Genomic DNA, 19,107 nt, shown 5'->3' with positions numbered 1-19,107 from the left:
AAAACGTTCCCAAGAGCAGTCGTATCCAATCCACCTTGCCATCATGCACATCCGGGAGATGCTGGCGGAAGCCGAGAGGACCGGCAACCCGTCCTTCTCGTTCGAGTACTTCCCGCCCAAGACAGCCCAGGGCGTACAGAACCTCTACGACCGCATGGAACGCATGTACAACTTCGGCCCCAAGTTCGTCGACATCACTTGGGGCGCTGGCGGCCGCATCGCCGAGCTGACCTGCGAAATGGTGGTTCAGGCGCAGACCTACTTAGGGCTCGAAGCCTGTATGCATCTTACATGCACCGACATGGGCGAGGAAAAGGTCAACGATGCGCTTCGGAAGGCGTACAAAGCTGGTTGCACCAACATCCTGGCCCTTAGGGGTGACCCGCCACGCGAACAGGAGAAGTGGGAGGCTACCGAGGGAGGCTTCCAGTACGCCCGGGACCTCGTGGGCCACATCCGCAAGACATATGGCAACCACTTCGACATCGGCGTGGCCGGATACCCGGAGGGTTGTGACGATAACAAGGACGAGGACTCGCTGCTCGACCACCTGAAGGAGAAGGTCGACATGGGCGCCACGTTCATCGTCACCCAGATGTTCTACGATGCGGACAACTTCATCCGCTGGGTTGGGAGGGTCCGCGAGCGCGGTATTACCGTCCCCATCGTGCCTGGCATCATGCCAATTGCCACCTATGCCAGCTTCTTGCGCCGCGCGAACCATATGAATTGCAAGGTGCCTGAGGAGTGGATGGCGAAGCTCGAGTCGGTCAAGAACGACGATGTGGCAGTCCGTGATATCGGCAAGACGCTGGTCGCTGACATGTGCCGCAAGATCCTCTCCGCTGGCATCCGTCATTTGCATTTCTACACCATGAACCTTGCTCAGGCAACCCGTATGGTTCTGGAAGAGTTGGACTGGCTGCCATCGCCCGACCGCCCGCTCAAGCAGGCGCTCCCTTGGAAGCAATCACTGGGCTTTGGGCGCCGCGACGAGGATGTTCGACCTATTTTCTGGCGTAACCGCAACAAGTCGTACGTCGCACGCACCCAGGATTGGGATGAGTTCCCCAACGGCCGTTGGGGTGATTCAAGGTCGCCCGCCTTCGGTGAGCTGGATGCCTACGGCGTTGGCTTGACCGGCAGCAACGAGCAAAACCGCAAGAAGTGGGGTGAACCGACCAGCATCAAGGACATCGCCAACCTCTTTGTTCGGTACCTGAACAAGGAGATCGAATACCTTCCCTGGAGCGAAGCACCGGTGGCCGAGGAAGCCGACCTCATCAAGGACGACCTAATTGAGTTGAACAACCGTGGTCTTATCACTGTGAACTCACAGCCAGCCGTCAACGGCGTCAAATCAACCCACCCAATTCACGGTTGGGGCCCTGCGAACGGCTACGTCTATCAAAAGGCCTACCTCGAGATGCTCATCTCACCCGAACTCTTCCCACAGATCAAGAGCCGCATCGAGAGCCATCCTGATCTGACCTATCACGCTGTGACCAAGTCTGGCAACCTTCATACCAACGCGCAATTTGAAGGGCCGAATGCCGTCACCTGGGGCGTGTTCCCCGGGAAGGAAATCGTTCAACCCACCATCGTAGAGAGGATCAGTTTCCTCGCCTGGAAGGACGAGGCATTCCAGCTGGGTATGGAATGGGCTCGCTGCTACGAGACCGGCACCCCAAGCCGTTCCATCTTGGATGAGATCATGAACACTTGGTACTTGGTGAATATTGGTAAGATGATCACTGAAAGTTAAAGCCCAACATCGTCAAGTCTAACATTCATTCAGTGAATAACGATTTCCACCGAGGCGAAACCATCTTTGAGGTGCTGAAGGGCCTTGAGGCCCCGGGGCTAGACCAGGTCCCAGAACCTCAGACGAATGGCGCGACGAACGGCGCAACAAACGGCGACCATAACGGCGTCCAGGCATCAACGTAATGCCCTTTGACTCGTCTTTCAGTCGTGCCGGGCCGCTCAACTTGGCTAGCCGACTGAAGACGAATATTTCTTCAACACTTTTGCATGGCCGCAATCCATTTCAACCTCCCAACTTGCACAAACACACATCACCTTTAATATCCATCTATCCATCCGCAGCCTGGAGCGAGACGGGGCCGGGCCGGGCCGAGGGAATGACGCAGTTAACGACGCACGCAACTTTCGGCATTATTTAACATACAGCATGCATATGGGAAGGCGTTTTCGAGTGGACGGGCGAGCAAAACAAAATGCGCATCACAGGGAATGGGCATTTTTCTCCCAGGTCGGGTCTTGATTTTTCAACAAAAAAGGAAAGGCAGGCGGTGTTGGAATAGGCTGGATGGATTTCAATCATCAACTGGTAACACATTAAGAGGACTGGGCTGGACAGGAAGGAGGTAGTTGGGGGTGGAGGAGTAGACGGTCCAACCCGGTTTTCATGCATCACCGAGATCTCAACGATACCCAGGGGAAATTAGGCAGGATTTGGCTCAAGTACGTTTGACTGCCTTCTTGAGTAAGGCGGGCAAACTTCAACTTCAACAGTGGTTGATACAGAGAAGAACAACATAAGAACCTTGCAGTGTGCGAAAAGTAGCAGTGCTAAAATGTGACAACGAACGTGAGTGGGCGTACGAATGATATGTGATGAATGATCTGCTCGTTTGTAATGATTCAACAGGGTATAATCTGTAGTAAGTGCGCTGGTGGTCTGTCTGTTACCCAGGTAACTAGCACTGTACCGAGTTGAAATAATTCTGCCAATGCCAATGTCAACCTCTCGAGTAACAATGAATTATTCTATTCTTTTAATGAATACCCATCCCATACCCTACTACGTCTTGTTCTTGGAACCGTTTTATGCATCCCTGGGTGAAAGCCCCAAGCAACTGTGAAAACCGATAGTGCTCTTCTTCTCTTTCTCTCTTATCGGGACAACAAAGTATCTCACACATTTATTACACAGCCATTGACTAGCCCCCCTCCCGCCACCTGGTCTGCCACATCCCTTGATCCCCCACGACTATGGCTATCCCGCCTCAGAGCCCTTAACCTGACTTGACCTGACCCAACCCAACCCGACTCACTCATCCACAGACAGTAATGGCGGCGGGTGCACCACCGCACCTGTTCCCCGCAAGCAGTCAAAACCCACCAAGCAAGGCCCGGGCTGGTATTACTAATACCCCCACTGCTCCTCGTCCGCTACCTCATAGTCCATCTGATCCCGCTGCTGCTGCTGGGTGCTGTGGTGGTGGTGATGGTGGTGGTGTTGATCGTCGTCGTCGTCGTCACCCGGCGGCCGCTCCAGCAGAATGTGCACGTCCTTATCGCTGCTATCGATCCCTGCTGTCGCACCCGCCGCGTCCTCGTCCTCGTCCCCGTCCCCATCATCACTCTCGTGGTCTTGGCCGTGACCATTAAAGATTGTCGTTGTCGTTTTATCGCGTTTGCTGTTCGCGTTGCCGCCGATCTTGCCTTGGGTTGTACCCGGGGAGCCGGGAGCTTGATGAGGGGGTTGTGGTGCCAGCGCCTGGCGTGGTGGGTACGGAACCGGACGAGCCGTTGGCGCCGGCCCAGGCGAGGTCCAGGGAGGGGGCGTCAAGGCCGGGGATTTCTTTGTTGGCGAGGAGGACTGAGTTGAAGAATTTCTCGGCGGTTTTGCGGTCTTTGAAGGTAATCTCGGCGGAGGTGGGGGTGGTTTGGATGTCGGTGAACTCGCCGATGCCCTACACATTGAGTTAGTTATGGGGATGAGGACTAGTGACTGTTAAGGGGGCTTTACGAAAAGGTACTGCCGCAGCGTCTCATCCTTATCGGACGCAGTAAAATCCATTCCGGTGAGGACTACTTTTTTGGGGCGGTTATCGAGCGAATAGGCGGCATATGCAGCATGGACGTTAGTCCGGCCGCGGTAGCTGCCCCGGTGCGACCCCCGCGGCGTGTATGGAGATGATGATCCTCGCCAACTGCCTCTACCCCGTCCGTAACCACCCCTAGGGGGCCATGGTGCTGGTGCGTCAATAACGTCCGGATCGAGCCCCATCTGCCGTGCCTCCGCCTCCAACGCGGCTAGTTGCGCTCGGAGGGCTTCACTCTGGCTCATGGGTTTGTTCGAGTCACTTTCGCCATCTTCCGATTTGACACCGTTGTGACCCCCGAGTTTGGCGTCCAGTTTTGCCTTCTCCTTCAGCTGCTTCGCGACAAGCTCCTTCTGACGCTTCTCGAGCTCCTCGCGCTGGCGCTCTAGTTCCTCTCTCTTCTTGGTCTTCTCCAAGAACGCTTTTTGCTTCTCTTCTTGCTGCCTAGCGAACTCCTCCATGTCCATCTCTGGCTGAGAACCAGCATCGTGACCGTCAGCCGTGGATAAGCCATGCGTGTGCCGTGGCTTCTTCGCGCCTGGCGCACCTCCCGCGAAGGGTGTCGAGGCCGATTGTTTCGACCCCTCATCTTTGTACCAGAAGACCTTAACAAACCGGTTATCAAACATGACCTTCGGTGATTGGTAGGCTGCGTTGGCGGCGTTCCAGTTGTCGAACTTGATAACAGCTAGCCTCTTGTATGGCTGCATAGAGATTTCCTGAATGTTGCCGAACTGAGAGAAGAAGTTCTTGACCTGGTCTTCAGTAAAATTCTGCTCCGGGATGTTTTCTACCACTATCGTCGACTTTGTCCGGTCGAAAATCGGTCCATCCGCCGAGAATGGCGCTCTCTCACCCCGCCTCGGGCGGTTCTGATGCTTGCCGCCCTTGTGTCTTGGTGGTTGGTTGAAATCGAGGATGGGTGGCTGCCCCTGAAACGGACCTGGTCCGTTGAAAAGGTCGGGCATAAGAGCGTTAGCAGGGTCGTACTCTGCGAGCTGGTCAGCAGGCTTCGCGCCCCAAATCACGGGAATTCCTGCCATACCTTCTACCGGCGGAGGTTGTGACAGCCCCTGCATGCCGCCGAACTGGGACCCGGGCAAAGGAGGGTAGCCGGGATCGTTGCTATGCGCAAACATACAGTTCGTCCCACGAGGGCAATATCCCTTCTTCTCCCAATCGCGGCACTTCTTTCTCTTCTTGGCGGGGAATTGGCCTCGCAACAGTTCCGGCATCGGATGGCCGGCGGCCAAGTTCATTCCGAACATAGCATCCATCGCGCCCTTGGGGTCGAAATACCCAACTGTTGCCGGGCCGGGAGGGCCCTGCGGTGGTAACTGTCCCGGTATAGGGTAAGGAGGCATTCCTGGCGGGCCGCCTCCGAAGGTATTCGGATCATCAGATCGCGGCCCTCGAGCTCCTCGGCGAGGTTGCTTGAACGCCCTCCCACCAAACCCAGCATCCCTCCCGCTCTGCGCCATTGGGTCGTCCCAATCGTTGTACGCTCGCTTCCTCGACCCATTCTGAAAGCGCGCCGAGTACGCCGGGGCTGCGGTCATCTGATCGTCATCGTAGTACAAGCTCGGGGGGAATTGGCCAGCAGCGGTGGGGGCCGGCAGTGCAGCGTGCTTCGGAGGCGGGGGAGGGGCGCCGGGGAGGTAGGATCGGTAGGCGAGTGCTTCAAAGACGTCATTTACAAAAACGGGCGAGTCTGTAACAAAAGCCGGTCAGTGGAGGAGTTCAGAGGGGCATGTGACCGCTGCGTGGAAAAAGCCCACCTTCTTTGAGGAAATCTGGCATTTCCTCCTCGCAGAGCCTGCGCACGCCGTTGATGTCACCATCGTGGCGTAAGAGAGCTAGGACATAGTCGGCGAGTACGTCGGGATCGGCATCAGATCTGTTGCAAACGAGTTCCAAAGGTTAGCAAGATGAATTACTCGGCGCATACATCCATCACAAGAAAGGCAAAGGAAAGACGGACGTATTCTCGAGTCGTGTAACGATCCATGTCTTCAAATGAGCAGTGTGCTCCTCGGGGAATAGCATTTCGTTTGAATGTTTTGCCTGTCGATATTTCCATGGAATATATTGTGGGAGGAGACTTTGCGTTGCGGTGAAGAGGTTAGTCAGAAATGCTTTGTCAAATGTTCTCTCTGCGCAATGCGCTTTCTCGACGAAGCTAACTCGGTAGGTAATTATTTGCAGGTCGCGTCACGAGCAGGGGCGTGCCGCGATAAAAATACGCTTTTTTTTGGTTCCCAGTGTATTGTGACGAGATGGGTAGGTAAATATTGTTACGGGATACAAGGCATAATTACCGAGCCACCTTTCCGCTATCCAATCCTATAAGCAGACATGGACGACAACTACATGCACCATACACAAGTACATACATATTATACAGAGTACAGTCGCTCGCCATTGCGTCTCAATCATACATATTCCGCCTTCAAGTTCTCGCCCTATCACTGACCGTCCCCGTCCTTTAAGGCGTTGATGATATCCTCCTCCGACAGGTCCTGATCCCCCTTTTTAATCTGGGATGCGTCTCCCACATTCAGGAACCCGCCCTCGGACCAAACCTGAGGCTCAGGGCGCTTCACTTTCTTTTTCTCATCAGTCCTGATCAACCGGCCACCCTTCCATGTCGCCTCATCCTCTTTCCTCTTCTTCGCCACGCCCTCCTCGCCGTCCTCTCCCTCACCACCTTCCTCCTCTTCCTCATCTTCAGGCTCCGGCTCTGGCACCTCCTCCAAGCCCTTCCTCCTGGCCTCCCCAAAGATCTGCGCCTCTAGCCGCGAGCCGGAACGATGCATGCTTGTAACCGCCCTCACCGTCTTGGTGCAGCTCTCGTTGATGTACTGGAACTGGCGGCTCGCCTCGCGCGACCAGAGCATCATCTGCTCCAAATCCATATACTCCTTGGCCAGAACGAGCAGGGTGTGGGCGATGGGCCGCGGCCGGTGCGGGTTGGTGCCCGCGCGGCGCAGTTCCAGCGGCACCTGGTTCTTGACTTGGCCCTCGGCGCGCACCGCGTACCAGCCGGCCCACTGCGGCATGAGCACCTTCTCGCAGACGGTGAAGGCCTCGCGCCATTTCTTGAGCCGCGCGAGAGCTTGCACGTGGTAGTTCCAGTTCTTGCTGTCGAGGTCGAACCCGCGCTGGCGGACCGTGGCGACTAGGGCGAGCAGGCCGTCCGGGTCCTTCTCCTCGAGGAACAGTCGCTGCATTGTCTTAAGAGGGTCGCAGAGCCGGAAGCGCTGTGCGTAGACGACCGGTTTGGAGGGGTTTTCTGGATCGTCGTTCTCGTCTGGGTTAAGGTGGGACGAGGCGGGCTGGTAGCGCTTGCTGGTGCGCTTGAGGATGAGAGCCCACGTCTCGTGGACACGCTGGTACTTCTTCTCGAAGAAGTCGGCGAGCATGATCTGGTGGAGCAGTTTGAGTGGGACCGTCTCCTGGGATGCACGCGCGGGGTAGCGGGTGTTGTGGAGGTTAATAAGTTGCTGCACCGTGGCGTGCTCGCGCATCTGCGTCAAGATAAAGAGCACCTTGGAGTAGAGACCGATGACGGAACGGATGTCGTCGGGCGCGCCTTGGTCCTCCCGTTCCATGGCCTTGTAGAAATCGTGGAGAATCTTTTTCAAAAAGTGCTCGGCCCCGACGCCTCGCCGCTTGCTGGACGGCAGCTGTTGCCATCTCCCTAGCGCGTCAATGACTTTAGTCATACGCATAGCTGATTGCGGGAAATTCATTTGGGCCATCAGTTGGTTGGTCTTCAGCGTCATGTGTGGCTCGCCGCTGTTGATGAAGGCCGCCATAAGGAGGACGAAGTGATCGGCCGTAGGCTCGAATACGCCTTCACGATGGGCGACTCGTAGAAGATGCATGGCATGATGCGACTGCCGGGCGTATAGCAGGGCAAGAAGGAGATGACTGTATGTCTCCTGGTTGTAAACGACCCCCTGCGAGGACATGAACTCCAGCAGCCGGTTGACGGTGGACAGGTCTCGCCGCCTCGCGTTGTGTTGGAGAAGCGTGTTCCAAAGCAGGGTATAATTGCCGGGCATCTCCTTTTTCTTAGTAACGCTGACACAGAGCTTTTCAGCTTCGGCAAACCGGTCATTCTGGCAGTACGCCTCAACCAACGCCTTCACCATGGCCGAATCTGGCTGTACGTTCCGGTCCCTCGCAAGCTGAAACAGCTCGAGCGTGAACTGCAAATCACCGCGGAAGCCAGCCATGCCCATCATGGTTCCAAAGGTGTAATCGTCCGGTTCGAGTTCTTCGCAAATTTGCGAGAAGAGTTCAATGGCACCTTTGTAATCTCCAGCCTTGGTGTGGGCGTTCATCAAGATGTTCCACTGCTTCATGACTGGTGCCTCACCTGTCCTCTCGGCAGCATCCACCATGACTTGGCGGGCGGCTTCGGGATCGCCCCTGACAGCATGGGCCTGCATGAGTGTGTTGATAAATCTTGGCTCATCCTGGGGATTGACGTTAAAGTGCTTGGTATATTCCTCGACCAGCCGTGTGATGGACTTGACATCACCGCGTCCACCATAGAAAGCCATGTACTTATGGTACGCTCTCTGGTCCAACTGGCCATAACCACGGTACCAGTCCTCGAGGAGTTGTTCCATCCCCACAACATTGTTTGGGAAAAAGACGTCAATCATGACCCGAAGAACGGATTCGTCCACCCGCACGCCGGGGAGCGCCCTGTATTTTCTGTACAGATCGCCGGCAAGCCGCTTCCGGTCCTGCTCCGCGCTGGAAATTATGAAGCGCTCGTAGGAGCGTGGATCCTCGGCACGGTGGAGCATAAAAACGACGTCGGAAGCCCGGAACAGCTCCAGCGAGTGTCTGACGAGATGCCTGAGAAAGGAGTCGACGAGGGCAGTGCGCTCAGACAGGGTTTCGGGGTTGTTCTCCAGGAACTTGTACAGCTCTTTCACTTTGGCCTCAAAATCTGTCGCCGCCGCCAGAGTCGGGAATCCAGACCCGTTCCCCGGCCGTGGTTCTTGAAGCTGCCCAACCTCCGAGCCAGGATCATTTGTTTCTGTTTGCTCACCTGTTGGCTCCGACAGAGCTTGGGGTTCTTGAACAGCCGATGCTCCAACCCCTGGATCACCATCTGGTATCTGCGTGCCACTTAACCCATCCTCCTGTGCAGTCCCTGGCTCAGGGGTAGAATCGATGCCGGCGGCCTGCGTCGACTCAGCCCCTTGACTCATTTCATCTCCTTCTGGAGACTTGGCAGTCTCTCCGATAACCCGAGCCGATGGCGCATACACCGGCTCCTCATTACCCTTGATGCTTAGGTAGAGCTCCCAGGCTTCGAGAACGAGGTTCCATGACGACAGCTCGAATCCATAGGCGGCAATGTAATCTAGAGCCCCCCCGAGGCCGCGCTGCTCCAGGGCAAGTCTGTAAATCGCCATGGCTTCCGGAACTTTGTGCAGCGTGAGCTGCGCCTTGACTGCCGCGCGGACAAGTTCCTCGGTCCACTCGTCGAGCTGATACTTGGCGAATAGATCGTTGACTCTCCACGCCTCGATCGGCCGGGTTGATGCCGAGATAGCAAGCAGCACGTCTGTGGTAAAGTCGCCCCTCAAGCTCGGATCGAGTTTCATGTAGTGTTGGAAAATTTGATCGTAGGCCCCGACGCGGTCCGAATATAGCAGTTTACGCAACATTCCAGGAGTTGCAAAGGCGGCATTTTCTTTAGCATCCTCAGCCGTGGTCTCCTGTTCGTGGTCTCGTTCCTCCCCGAGGCCTTCCTCTTCTGCCTCTTCTGCCCCTTCTAAGCCGGCGGGTTCATCGGCAGCGCCATGCTGTTTCGAGGGCTGATTGGACCGACGAGGAGAGGCGGCGGACGTAAAGAGGCGCGACAGGTGGTTTTGTGGCCTCGATGCCGACTCCAGACGCACCGGGTGGATCGGATACGGCCTCCGCAAGAGCGCGGCGGTTCCACTAGGGTACAGGAAGTCGAGAAGGAGGCCAGATGTTGACATGGCTTCGGCTCTCTGGTTGTGTTTCGTTGGTATCGCTTGGTTCTTCGACTCGGCCGGGGCCTGCCGCATGAGGGCCTGATAAGCGTCGAGGAGCTCAATTTCGGCAGCACCATGGTGAAAGAAGGCGATATGAAGCTTGCGGCGGTTTTGCAAACAGGACCTGGCCGAGGGGAGAGCTCGCTGGAGGCTGCTGCTGCACGGCTCAATGCTCGTCGCAGTCCTCTCCAGCATGGCGCTAGAGGGCACGACAAGGTGGCGACGGTGCATTCGATCCCAAGAATAGCTCGGACAACTAGCCGTGTTACTGCCGCATGATCCGCAGCGATGTCGAGGTAGCTGCCGTGTTGACGCGATGAACCTCGAAGAAGCACACACGACGACCGAGAGTCATAGTGGACCTACAACGGTATCCGGGTGGTGTCGGGGGTACAATCCCGCAACCATGAGACGGAGAACGGCTGTCGTTGAGTGGGAGGGGAGGGAAAGCTGCCCGTGAAATTTGTAGACGAGGGGATGTTGATGTTGGTCCCCCATTGCCCACTGTGAAAAAGCAACCAAGAAATTTTGGTCCCGGCCGGCACTCGGCGGGTGGAGCAGCTTGCACCGGGCTCCGGGTCGTGCGACAAAAAAGCAGGTGGGATGAACCGAACAAGGTAGCGAGGGTCGGTATAATTAACCCTAACCCTGTTCTGGCAACCTCTGTTCCTTGCAGCGGGGGATGGATCAACCAAAAAACAGAGCCCCACATTCTTGAGAGCTCTGGTGTTCGAAGCCGAAGCACACGACAAGGGCTCCGACAAGGAAAGGCACCCGCTCGAGAAACGTCACCGGTCCCAGTCACAAGCGACAATGGATATCACCAAATTCGTGATCTCTCTCAGAGAGAAGGCACTGCTGTACGGTGACTACTCGACATACTGGTCGCAGCTGTCAGGCAAGCTGCTCAACAGTCGCAAGAAACTCAACATTGCGACCAAGAGTCGTGGGAAATTCAACCCCAAGGCACCCCTCACCCCTGAGCAAATCGCCGAGAATCATGAGTGCGTTATTATGTGTTTTATTTTTTGGTTGCCGTTGACTAACCGTACCCGCCTCATAGATACGTTTACCTCCAGCTGCTGACGGCCGAGCGGGCATGGGCCCACGCCATGTCCATGAAGGCTTCCCACACGGCCGACACCAAGGGCATGACGGGCAAGGCTCGGTCGCACATTGTTTCGAGGCTCGAGAAAGGTGCCCGCACCGCCGAGCGGCTGGCCCAGGCTCTCTCATCGAGCGCGAGCGGCGCATCCCCCGCCAACACCCTCGACGCCCGTGCCTACGCCGCCTTGCTCAGGGGAGCGGCCTTGTTTGAGAAGCAGAGCTGGGATGCGTGCCTCAAGAGCTACGCGGTATGCCGCATCATCTATAGCGCACTTGCGACTTCCGCGAAGGGCGACGTCTTCAAAGATCTGCTGTCCGAGACCATCGACCCGCCTCTACGTTACGCCGCGTACCAAGCCAAGATCCCACGCACGCAGCCCATCCCTACCATTGCACGAAAAGCCTTTGAGTCCGCCGACCCCGAACTTGCAGACCAGATCAAGGAATTAAACCCCGCCGTTCTAGAACACGGCGACCCTGATGCAACGAAGGGGGCTGAGGGAGCTCCGACCACCCTGACATGGCGGGGTAGAGAGGTCAAGATCGAAGACGCCGCTATCGCCGTCGCCTGGGCTGCCGTGGGCACGGCGAGAGGTCAACTGTCTGAGAGGCTGGCAACAGCAGGGACGCTACATCCAAAGGACATGGCCGCAGCCTACGACGAGATTCTGATTGCGAGCCAGGACGCCGTCGATGCTACTAAGCAGGCCATTGACGAGCTAAGAGCTGAGGGTGTCACACAAGGCGATGCGCGCATGCAAAGCCTTCAGATTACGCGGACGGCCGTGAACTACGAAATGATCAGCTGGCGTATTGGCCGCAACAGGGTCTTGGTGGGCGAAAATGACGGCGTGAAGATGGAATTTGGACCCACCTCGCGAAGGAAAAGGCAGACGGAAGAATCAGAAGCAGACAGAAGCAGAGATGAAGCACCGGGTCGGCAAATCGCTAGGCTAAAGGAGAAAGTCGTGCTGTACGACGGTATCTTGCAGAGTCTGGAATCCATCAAGGAGCTTCCCGGCGTAGCCAACGATCAAGACCTATCCGGGCGGCTAGAAGCGACGTCGCAGTATTTCGCTGCCCTCAAGTATGTCCCCCTCTTTTTTTACGCCCTCTCGCTTTCACCAAACAGTCAACTAACCCCCCAAAGATCCCTTACCATTGCCCGATCCCACGCCATCGCCGGCAACACCGTCAACTCCCTCGCTCTAACCAAGCACGCCCTCAACCAAACCACCGCCGCCACCCCCTCCATCTCAGGCCCCCAAAACGACGACGCCGAGGACGACGCCTTCACCCCGCGCAACATCCAAGTCTTCAAGCGCGACCTCGCCCTGCTGCACGACACCCTTACCGGCGAGCTGCAGCGCGGCCGCGCCCTGGTCGAGATCTTCAACTCGGCCAACACCAAATCCGCCGCCCAGCCCTCCACCACCACCACCACCGGCAAACCGCCGCTGTCCAGCCGCCTAAACGACTACCCAGCCGGCGGCGTCGACCTCGAGAACATTGTGACCTACCCGCCGCGCCTCGAGCCCTTCCCCGTGAAGCCGCTGTTCCTGGACGTCGCCTGGAACTACATCACCTACCCCGGAAAGGGCGGTGCTGACCAGCAGCAGCCGCAGCAAGTAGGCGTCGCGGAGAGCGCTGCCGCCGCTGGCGGTAGGGTGCAGCAGCAGGAGGATGAGGGCGATGCCGGTGCTGGCGTGGCGGAGTCAGAGGCCAAGCCGCAGAAAAGGGGATGGTTCGGGTTTGGGCGGTCTTGAAGTGAGAGAGGAGTAGAAGAAGCCTAGGGCGGGAGATGTAGATCAAGGGGGGTAATACAAAATTATGTTCCTCCGGCATGACGCTCATGAACTAACTGCCTTACCTGCCGAGCGAGTCATGGACGTTGTTTGTTGTATGTGTGACATCGCCAAGCGTTTGTACAAGTTTCTTATAACTCGATAGTCAAGTATGTACCTCTGCCCTTGACAGTTTAAGAAGTCTGCCAGAGTTTCAACTTGAGGTTACGAGTTCCATGAGAAACTGTATCACAATGCAAGCAGGTGGCACATTAATTTTCGTTTAACATAAGCCTAAGTGAGGGGGGATTTGGATCATATTGTTTTCGTGGGCGCGTAACCACTGATACACGCATGCACCGCTATCCAGCCCCCATCCGATTCCTGCCCATCATCAAAAATCGTGAGAGATGACCCTGCCCATAAACGCAGCAGTTTTGATGCTCAGTAACGCCAGCCGCCGTCTGCATATTAAACATTTGGATAGCCCCCACGGGCCTCCAACACAAGATATGAGTACACTGAATATACACTGAAGACCGCTCCAACCTAGTCAGACACATGCGATAAAATCAAAATACGAGGGGGTATAGGCGTGAATGTGGAAGAGACTCGTTTAAGCCTTGGGCTCGTCCTTCTTCTCGCCTTCGGCGTTTTGGGCCGGCTCGCCAGACTCGGCACGCGCCTTGTGCATCTTGTCGAAGAGGTTCAGGCTGGCAACCTGGAGCTCGTCCGTCTTCTCCTTGATCTCGGCAGAAGTGGCGGTGGCCTCGCCAGATTGGGCCTTGGCGACGAACTCGCGCAGAGAGGTGATCTTCTCGCGGATCTGGTCAGCCTCGGTCTTGTCGAGCTTGTCGGCATGCTCGTTGAGCGCCTTCTCCGTGTCGTTGACAACGCTGTCGGCACGGTTGGCGGTCTCGATGACGGCCTTCCGCTCCTTGTCGGACTCGGCATACTTCTCGGACTCCTCAACCATCTGCTGGATCTCAGCATCAGACAGACCGGAGCCAGAGGCAATGGTGATGGACTGGTCCTTGTTGGTAGACTTGTCCTTGGCATGGACGTGGACGATGGAGTCGGCGTCGATGTCGAAGGTGACCTCAACCTGGGGCACACCACGGTGCGCAGGGGGGATACCGACGAGCTGGAAGTTTCCGAGGAGCTTGTTGTCCCGGACGAGCTCACGCTCACCCTGGTAGACCTTAATCTCGACAGCGGTCTGGAAATCGGCAGCGGTGGAGAAGACTTGGGACTTCTTGGTGGGGATGGTGGTGTTGCGGTTGATCAGGCGAGTGAAAACACCGCCGAGGGTCTCGATGCCGAGGGAGAGGGGGGTAACGTCGAGGAGAAGGAGGTCCTTGACCTCACCAGAGAGGACGGCACCCTGGACGGCGGCACCAATGGCGACAGCCTCGTCAGGGTTGACAGACTTAGCCGGGTCACGGCCGAAGATGCTCTTGACCGACTCGGAGACCTTGGGCATGCGGGTCATGCCACCGACAAGGATAACCTCTTGGATGTCCTTAGCCTGGAGGCCAGCATCCTTCAGGGCCTTGCGGACTGGCTCAATGGTCTTGCTGATAAGGGGGTCGACCATGGCCTCAAGTTGAGCGCGGGTGAGCTTCGAGTTGATGTGCTTAGGGCCGCCAGCGTCGGCAGTGATGAAAGGCAGGTTGATGTCAGTCTGGAGGGACGATGACAGCTCAATCTTGGCCTTCTCAGCGGCCTCGCGGATTCTCTGAATGGCCATGCGGTCACCCGAGAGATCGATGCCGGACTCCTTCTTGAATTGCTGCACGAAGTGGCGGACGAGGTGGATATCGAAGTCCTCACCACCGAGATGGGTGTCACCGTTGGTCGACTTGACCTCGAAAACGCCGTTCTGGATCTCGAGGATCGAAATATCGAATGTGCCACCACCGAGATCGTAGACGGCGACGACACGGTCAGCCTCCTTCTCCAAACCGTAGGCAAGGGCGGCAGCGGTGGGCTCGTTGACGACACGGAGGACATTCAGGCCGGAAATTTGACCAGCATCCTTGGTGGCCTGGCGCTGAGAGTCGTTGAAATAGGCGGGCACAGTGACGACGGCGTTCTTAATGGGCTTGCTGAGGTAAGCCTCGGCAGTCTCCTTCATCTTGTTGAGGACGAAGCCACCAATTTGGGATGGCGAGTACTTCTGACCGCGGGACTCTACCCACGCATCGCCGTTGGTGTGCTGGACGATCTTGTAAGGCACCTCCTTGATGTCACGCTGCACCTCGGCGTCGGTGAACTTGCGTCCAATTAACCGCTTGGTGGCGAAGAGGGTGTTTTCGGGGTTGACGACGGCCTGGCGCTTGGCGGCGACACCGACGAGGCGCTCGCCGTCCTCGGCGAAAGCAACGACTGAGGGGGTGGTACGAGCACCCTCGGCGTTCTCGATAATCTTAGGGGTCTTCCCCTCCATGATGGCAACGGCAGAGTTGGTTGTGCCTAACCCCGCATGTAAGTACATGATTGATCTGTGACGTAGCCGGCCGAGACTTACCGAGATCGATACCGATGACGGATCCCTTGACCTTCTCCTCCGTAGACTCGAACCGCGCGAAGGCGGGGGTCCTCCGAAGCAAGCCCGCCGAGCGGGAAGCTACTGAGGTTGCCCTGGGGAGCTATATCCGGCTGTCAGTAAAGAGCGAACAAAGCATGCCATGCGCCATACTCGGGGTCGGAACTTACGGCACGAGAAAGGCGTGTTGCCATCATTGTGAAATAAGCTAATTAAAAGAAAAACAACACCCTTCTTTGAGTAGGATGGGGGAAATCACAACAAAAGCAGACGACGGGTGGCTGGGATGGTGAAATTGATGGAGATTGAGGGAAGAGAGTCGGAGACGGCAAGTCTTCTTAAAAAGTATGGTGAAAAAATTTCAGTGCATTCGAACCTAGAAATTTCGAGAACCATTGGTTTGCAAACATGTGGGGTTCGTGCACAGACCAGTCCTCAGTCGCAAAGAAGCTGAGTGTGGGAATCGCGAAAGTCGCGCTTCCGCCGACGCCAATGCCGGAGGAAGGGGAATACCCACGTGATGGACAGGGTCATTTCTTTACCAGTCCACCAGGGTTCTTTCAGCGGCGCAGATGCAGACAACAGTTTGTTGGCCCTGGTGCCAATGTTTCTAAAGAGGTTTTAGCTGTTGGTGAGACTTAGCTACCTTAGTTATGGCAATCTGCATATATTACAGATTACAGGAACCCGGCCATCATTGCGGAGAAAGTCATTAAGCAGGTAGCGATGACGAATGCTCGTTTTCTTTCAGGTCTTTCTACACTACATTACTAGTACAGTACTTGGCAATGCTGCATCTCGGCTCGCCTCCCAACTTAACGGTCGAAGCTCTTCTCCACCTTTTTCCGCAAGTGATGAGCATGTCCTGACACACCCGCCGCCCGCTTCATTGTCTTCGGTATTTCTCCAAGCCATCGCCCTAAAAACCCAGAATACAGCGGATTCTTCTGGATAATAAACCCCACTTCGAAGGCGGCTTTATCGTCCTTGGGACTCTCGAGGATCATCAAAACGCAACTGCAGCATCGTCTCCTCGGTGATTCTTGATGGTCGCATCGCGCTGACCGTCGACGCCAAGACATCGGCACAATGGCCGTCTCGACAAACCTGTACGCCTCACGAATCTCCCACGGACCCAAAGGTGGAAAGTCATCGTACATCCCGGCAGCTGACATGGTCTGATCGCACAGATACACCCCGACCGAGGACCTGATTTTAGCAAATCCTCGCCGACGCTTTGAGACCGGGGTTCGTTGGCAGTACGTTTGAGCATCAAGGGTGGCTTTGCCATCCCCCATCCCCCTCTTGCGCGTTGCGCCGCGTGTCGTCATCGTCTAATTTCCTACCCCTAGGCATTGGCAGTTACGATCGCTCATTGGTACCGATGGCCAACACTTCGTCTACTTCCCGGTACCAGGGAGCGACAACCGGAGTTGCTCGATCCAGAGGTTAAACGCCAAAACCCGAGAAACCGAAACGATCAAACGATTACATTTTAACCCGAGGTGTCTAGTGGCACGGAATGGCTGGGTTTGCTGCGGAGGCGAGTCGGGCTTATTCAGTGCATTCCGGGTGGACGACCGGAATCCGCGGGACGGAGCCGAGAGGAGACCCGACCTGCAAGCCGACGACCGCCTTCCACTCTCTCTCGACCTTTTGGACGCCACTTCGTCGGCACTCGCAGAAACCCGAGCTGAAAAGAACCTGGTGGCGCAAAGTACTGGTTTTGGAAAGGATCGGGTGAACTGCATTACCCTCTGGTTTCCCCCGACTGTGGTCGAGCCATCGGAAGGGGCGTACGACCAGGATGTTGCGGTTCTGGCCCACAACGACAGCTCAGTCGTTGTGGTGAGTCTTCGGGACCAGAAGGTTTTGGATAAGATCACATACCCGGATTACATGAACCGAGGCGTCATCTCTCCCGACGGGCGGCTTCTCGTCGCTATTAGCGACGACCCGTACTTGTACATCCACGAAAGGAAAGAGAAGCGGCCTGAAAACGGCACAACAACCCGGGCCACCGGTCGCCCTGTGTACGAATGGGATTCATGCGGGAGATTCCAACTCAAAAGCCAGAGCAAAGACGACCGCTCTGATAACAGGTTCACACTGCTCATAACTACCTAGCCACCATATATCTGATCGCTAACCTTTGACAGGGGGAGTTTTGCGGCATGCTTCTCTAGCACGGGTCAATACCTCGCCGTGGGTACCCAGTACGGGACCATCTCGATATTCAACGTCGCTGCCCTCACCGTGTCGAAAGCAAATGCGTTGATGACGGCGTTCAGTGCCTCCCGACCGAATGCGGAATTTGGCGCTGTGAGAGACATGGCATTTTCTCCTGGCCCAGTTGATCTCCTAGCCTGGACTGAGGACCGCGGCCGTGTGGGCGTCGCCGATATCCGTACCGGCTTCGACTCTCGGCAGATCCTCTATCTCGACAAGGACAATGATTTCGAGGGCCTGACTGTTATCGACCGGGGGACTATTGATCCCCGACTCCTGGAACAGCGGACTGACCGAAATGAGTATTCATTGGAAGGCTTTTCGGCCGCAGCAGGTTCCAATGCAGAAAATCAGGCATCTCGCTCAGAAGACCAAGCAATCTTATCACGATACAACATCCCTCTAACCGCGGAAGAGACGGGTGTTTTGGAGGCGATTCAAGATTTCCGCCGACGACAGGATCAGTACGGCGCAGCGGGCAATCGAACAAATACAGAAAACAATGGCAGTAACACCAACAATAACCCCAGCAACAACACTAGCAACAACCCCAGTAACAACAGCGGCGCCGCTGGTGGGTCGGCCACTAGCTCAAGGCCACCTCCATGGGCAGAAAGATCGGGGCGGGCGGCGGAAAACGCGCGTGGGGAGCGTACAGCGAGCGTGTCGCGCACCGTCATCGAGATCTTGGAAAACATTCGGGACCAGAGAGAGCGGATTCGGGATACGCATGAGCGTCTGCGGACGCGGGAGGACAACACTGCTGAGAGACGCCGGTATGCAGCCAGCCCCCTTTCTGGACTTAACACGGCCCTGGGGCCCGCGGGATCCGGAGCCGTCGGACGAAGCGCGCTAGTCTCGCGGCTCATGGCAAACACTACAAATCCCGCTTCCCCGGCCAGCTGGGACAACGTCGAGGCTTTGTACGACCCCTCACCCAGTGGGAACGTGCCTCGCGAAACCGTACCCTCGAGGACTGTTGACTCTGGGCCCTCTGCTAACCCGGTGCGGCGGTATAGAGCGGCTTATCTCATGCGCGAATGGGACGAAAACCCCACCCGGCGAACGCTTGGGTCCTACATGACTGCGCATTCGCGACCTGGGCCAAATGACACGGCCGGTTTGTCGTGGAGCGAGAATGGGCATAGTCTGTAAGTCGACCTTAGCTTGGCCCCCCTGCCCCCTTTTGAAGGAATCGTCTAATATCACTCGCAGGTTCGTGGGTGCCGAGAGCGGCATTTACGAGTTCAGCGTCAATCTGTTTGGTCGGAGGCTCTCTCCGACTATCACTTTCAGTTAAGTCTGATATTTGGGATGTGTATTGGATGGGCCGTAAACATTGCATGGTAAAGGGCGTCATGGTGTTTGAGTAACTGTGGATGACCGAGACTGTCACTAGCTCTGGTATCATCGGGATCTTTTTGGATATGGCGATGTTATTTCGATGGTAAAAAACTCGCGGTTTGGTTTGAATCGGCTAGGTTGGTCTAATCACAACATAATTAGGCTCGGGAGGTATACGGACATAGCAGCAG

At 56.4% G+C, this 19,107-nt stretch overlaps 6 protein-coding genes across 6 annotated transcripts; 3 read left to right on the top strand and 3 right to left on the bottom strand.

The window, feature by feature from the left end:
- Positions 1-43: 43 nt before the first annotated feature.
- CHGG_04609 (uncharacterized protein) lies at positions 44-1,950 on the top strand (the record flags this gene model as incomplete). The annotated part of the gene is made up of 2 exons (XM_001223822.1): positions 44-1,742; positions 1,799-1,950. The coding sequence occupies 2 exons, from the start codon at positions 44-46 to the stop codon at positions 1,948-1,950; spliced, it is 1,851 nt and encodes a 616-aa protein (XP_001223823.1).
- A 1,222-nt stretch (positions 1,951-3,172) lies between these two features.
- Positions 3,173-5,900, bottom strand: CHGG_04608 (uncharacterized protein; the record flags this gene model as incomplete). Its single annotated transcript, XM_001223821.1, has 5 exons — positions 3,173-3,498; positions 3,548-3,722; positions 3,779-5,565; positions 5,633-5,751; positions 5,836-5,900. The coding sequence occupies 5 exons, from the start codon at positions 5,898-5,900 to the stop codon at positions 3,173-3,175; spliced, it is 2,472 nt and encodes an 823-aa protein (XP_001223822.1).
- Positions 5,901-6,319: 419 nt separating this feature from the next.
- Positions 6,320-10,259, bottom strand: CHGG_04607 (uncharacterized protein; the record flags this gene model as incomplete). Its single annotated transcript, XM_001223820.1, has 2 exons — positions 6,320-10,172; positions 10,240-10,259. 2 exons carry the CDS (start codon positions 10,257-10,259, stop codon positions 6,320-6,322), a joined length of 3,873 nt encoding a protein of 1,290 aa, XP_001223821.1.
- Positions 10,260-10,717: 458 nt separating this feature from the next.
- CHGG_04606 (uncharacterized protein) lies at positions 10,718-12,777 on the top strand (the record flags this gene model as incomplete). Its single annotated transcript, XM_001223819.1, has 2 exons — positions 10,718-10,908; positions 10,968-12,777. The coding sequence occupies 2 exons, from the start codon at positions 10,718-10,720 to the stop codon at positions 12,775-12,777; spliced, it is 2,001 nt and encodes a 666-aa protein (XP_001223820.1).
- A 634-nt stretch (positions 12,778-13,411) lies between these two features.
- Positions 13,412-15,540, bottom strand: CHGG_04605 (uncharacterized protein; the record flags this gene model as incomplete). Its single annotated transcript, XM_001223818.1, has 2 exons — positions 13,412-15,270; positions 15,510-15,540. The coding sequence occupies 2 exons, from the start codon at positions 15,538-15,540 to the stop codon at positions 13,412-13,414; spliced, it is 1,890 nt and encodes a 629-aa protein (XP_001223819.1).
- Positions 15,541-16,432: 892 nt separating this feature from the next.
- CHGG_04604 (uncharacterized protein) lies at positions 16,433-18,872 on the top strand (the record flags this gene model as incomplete). The annotated part of the gene is made up of 5 exons (XM_001223817.1): positions 16,433-16,452; positions 16,534-16,591; positions 16,706-17,376; positions 17,503-18,723; positions 18,788-18,872. 5 exons carry the CDS (start codon positions 16,433-16,435, stop codon positions 18,870-18,872), a joined length of 2,055 nt encoding a protein of 684 aa, XP_001223818.1.
- Between the last annotated feature and the right edge of the window lie 235 nt (positions 18,873-19,107).

Source organism: Chaetomium globosum, genomic scaffold, assembly GCF_000143365.1.
Source record: "Chaetomium globosum CBS 148.51 scaffold_4 genomic scaffold, whole genome shotgun sequence".
NCBI classification, from domain to species: domain Eukaryota; kingdom Fungi; phylum Ascomycota; class Sordariomycetes; order Sordariales; family Chaetomiaceae; genus Chaetomium; species Chaetomium globosum.
This window is presented reverse-complemented; position numbering and strand designations above follow the sequence as displayed.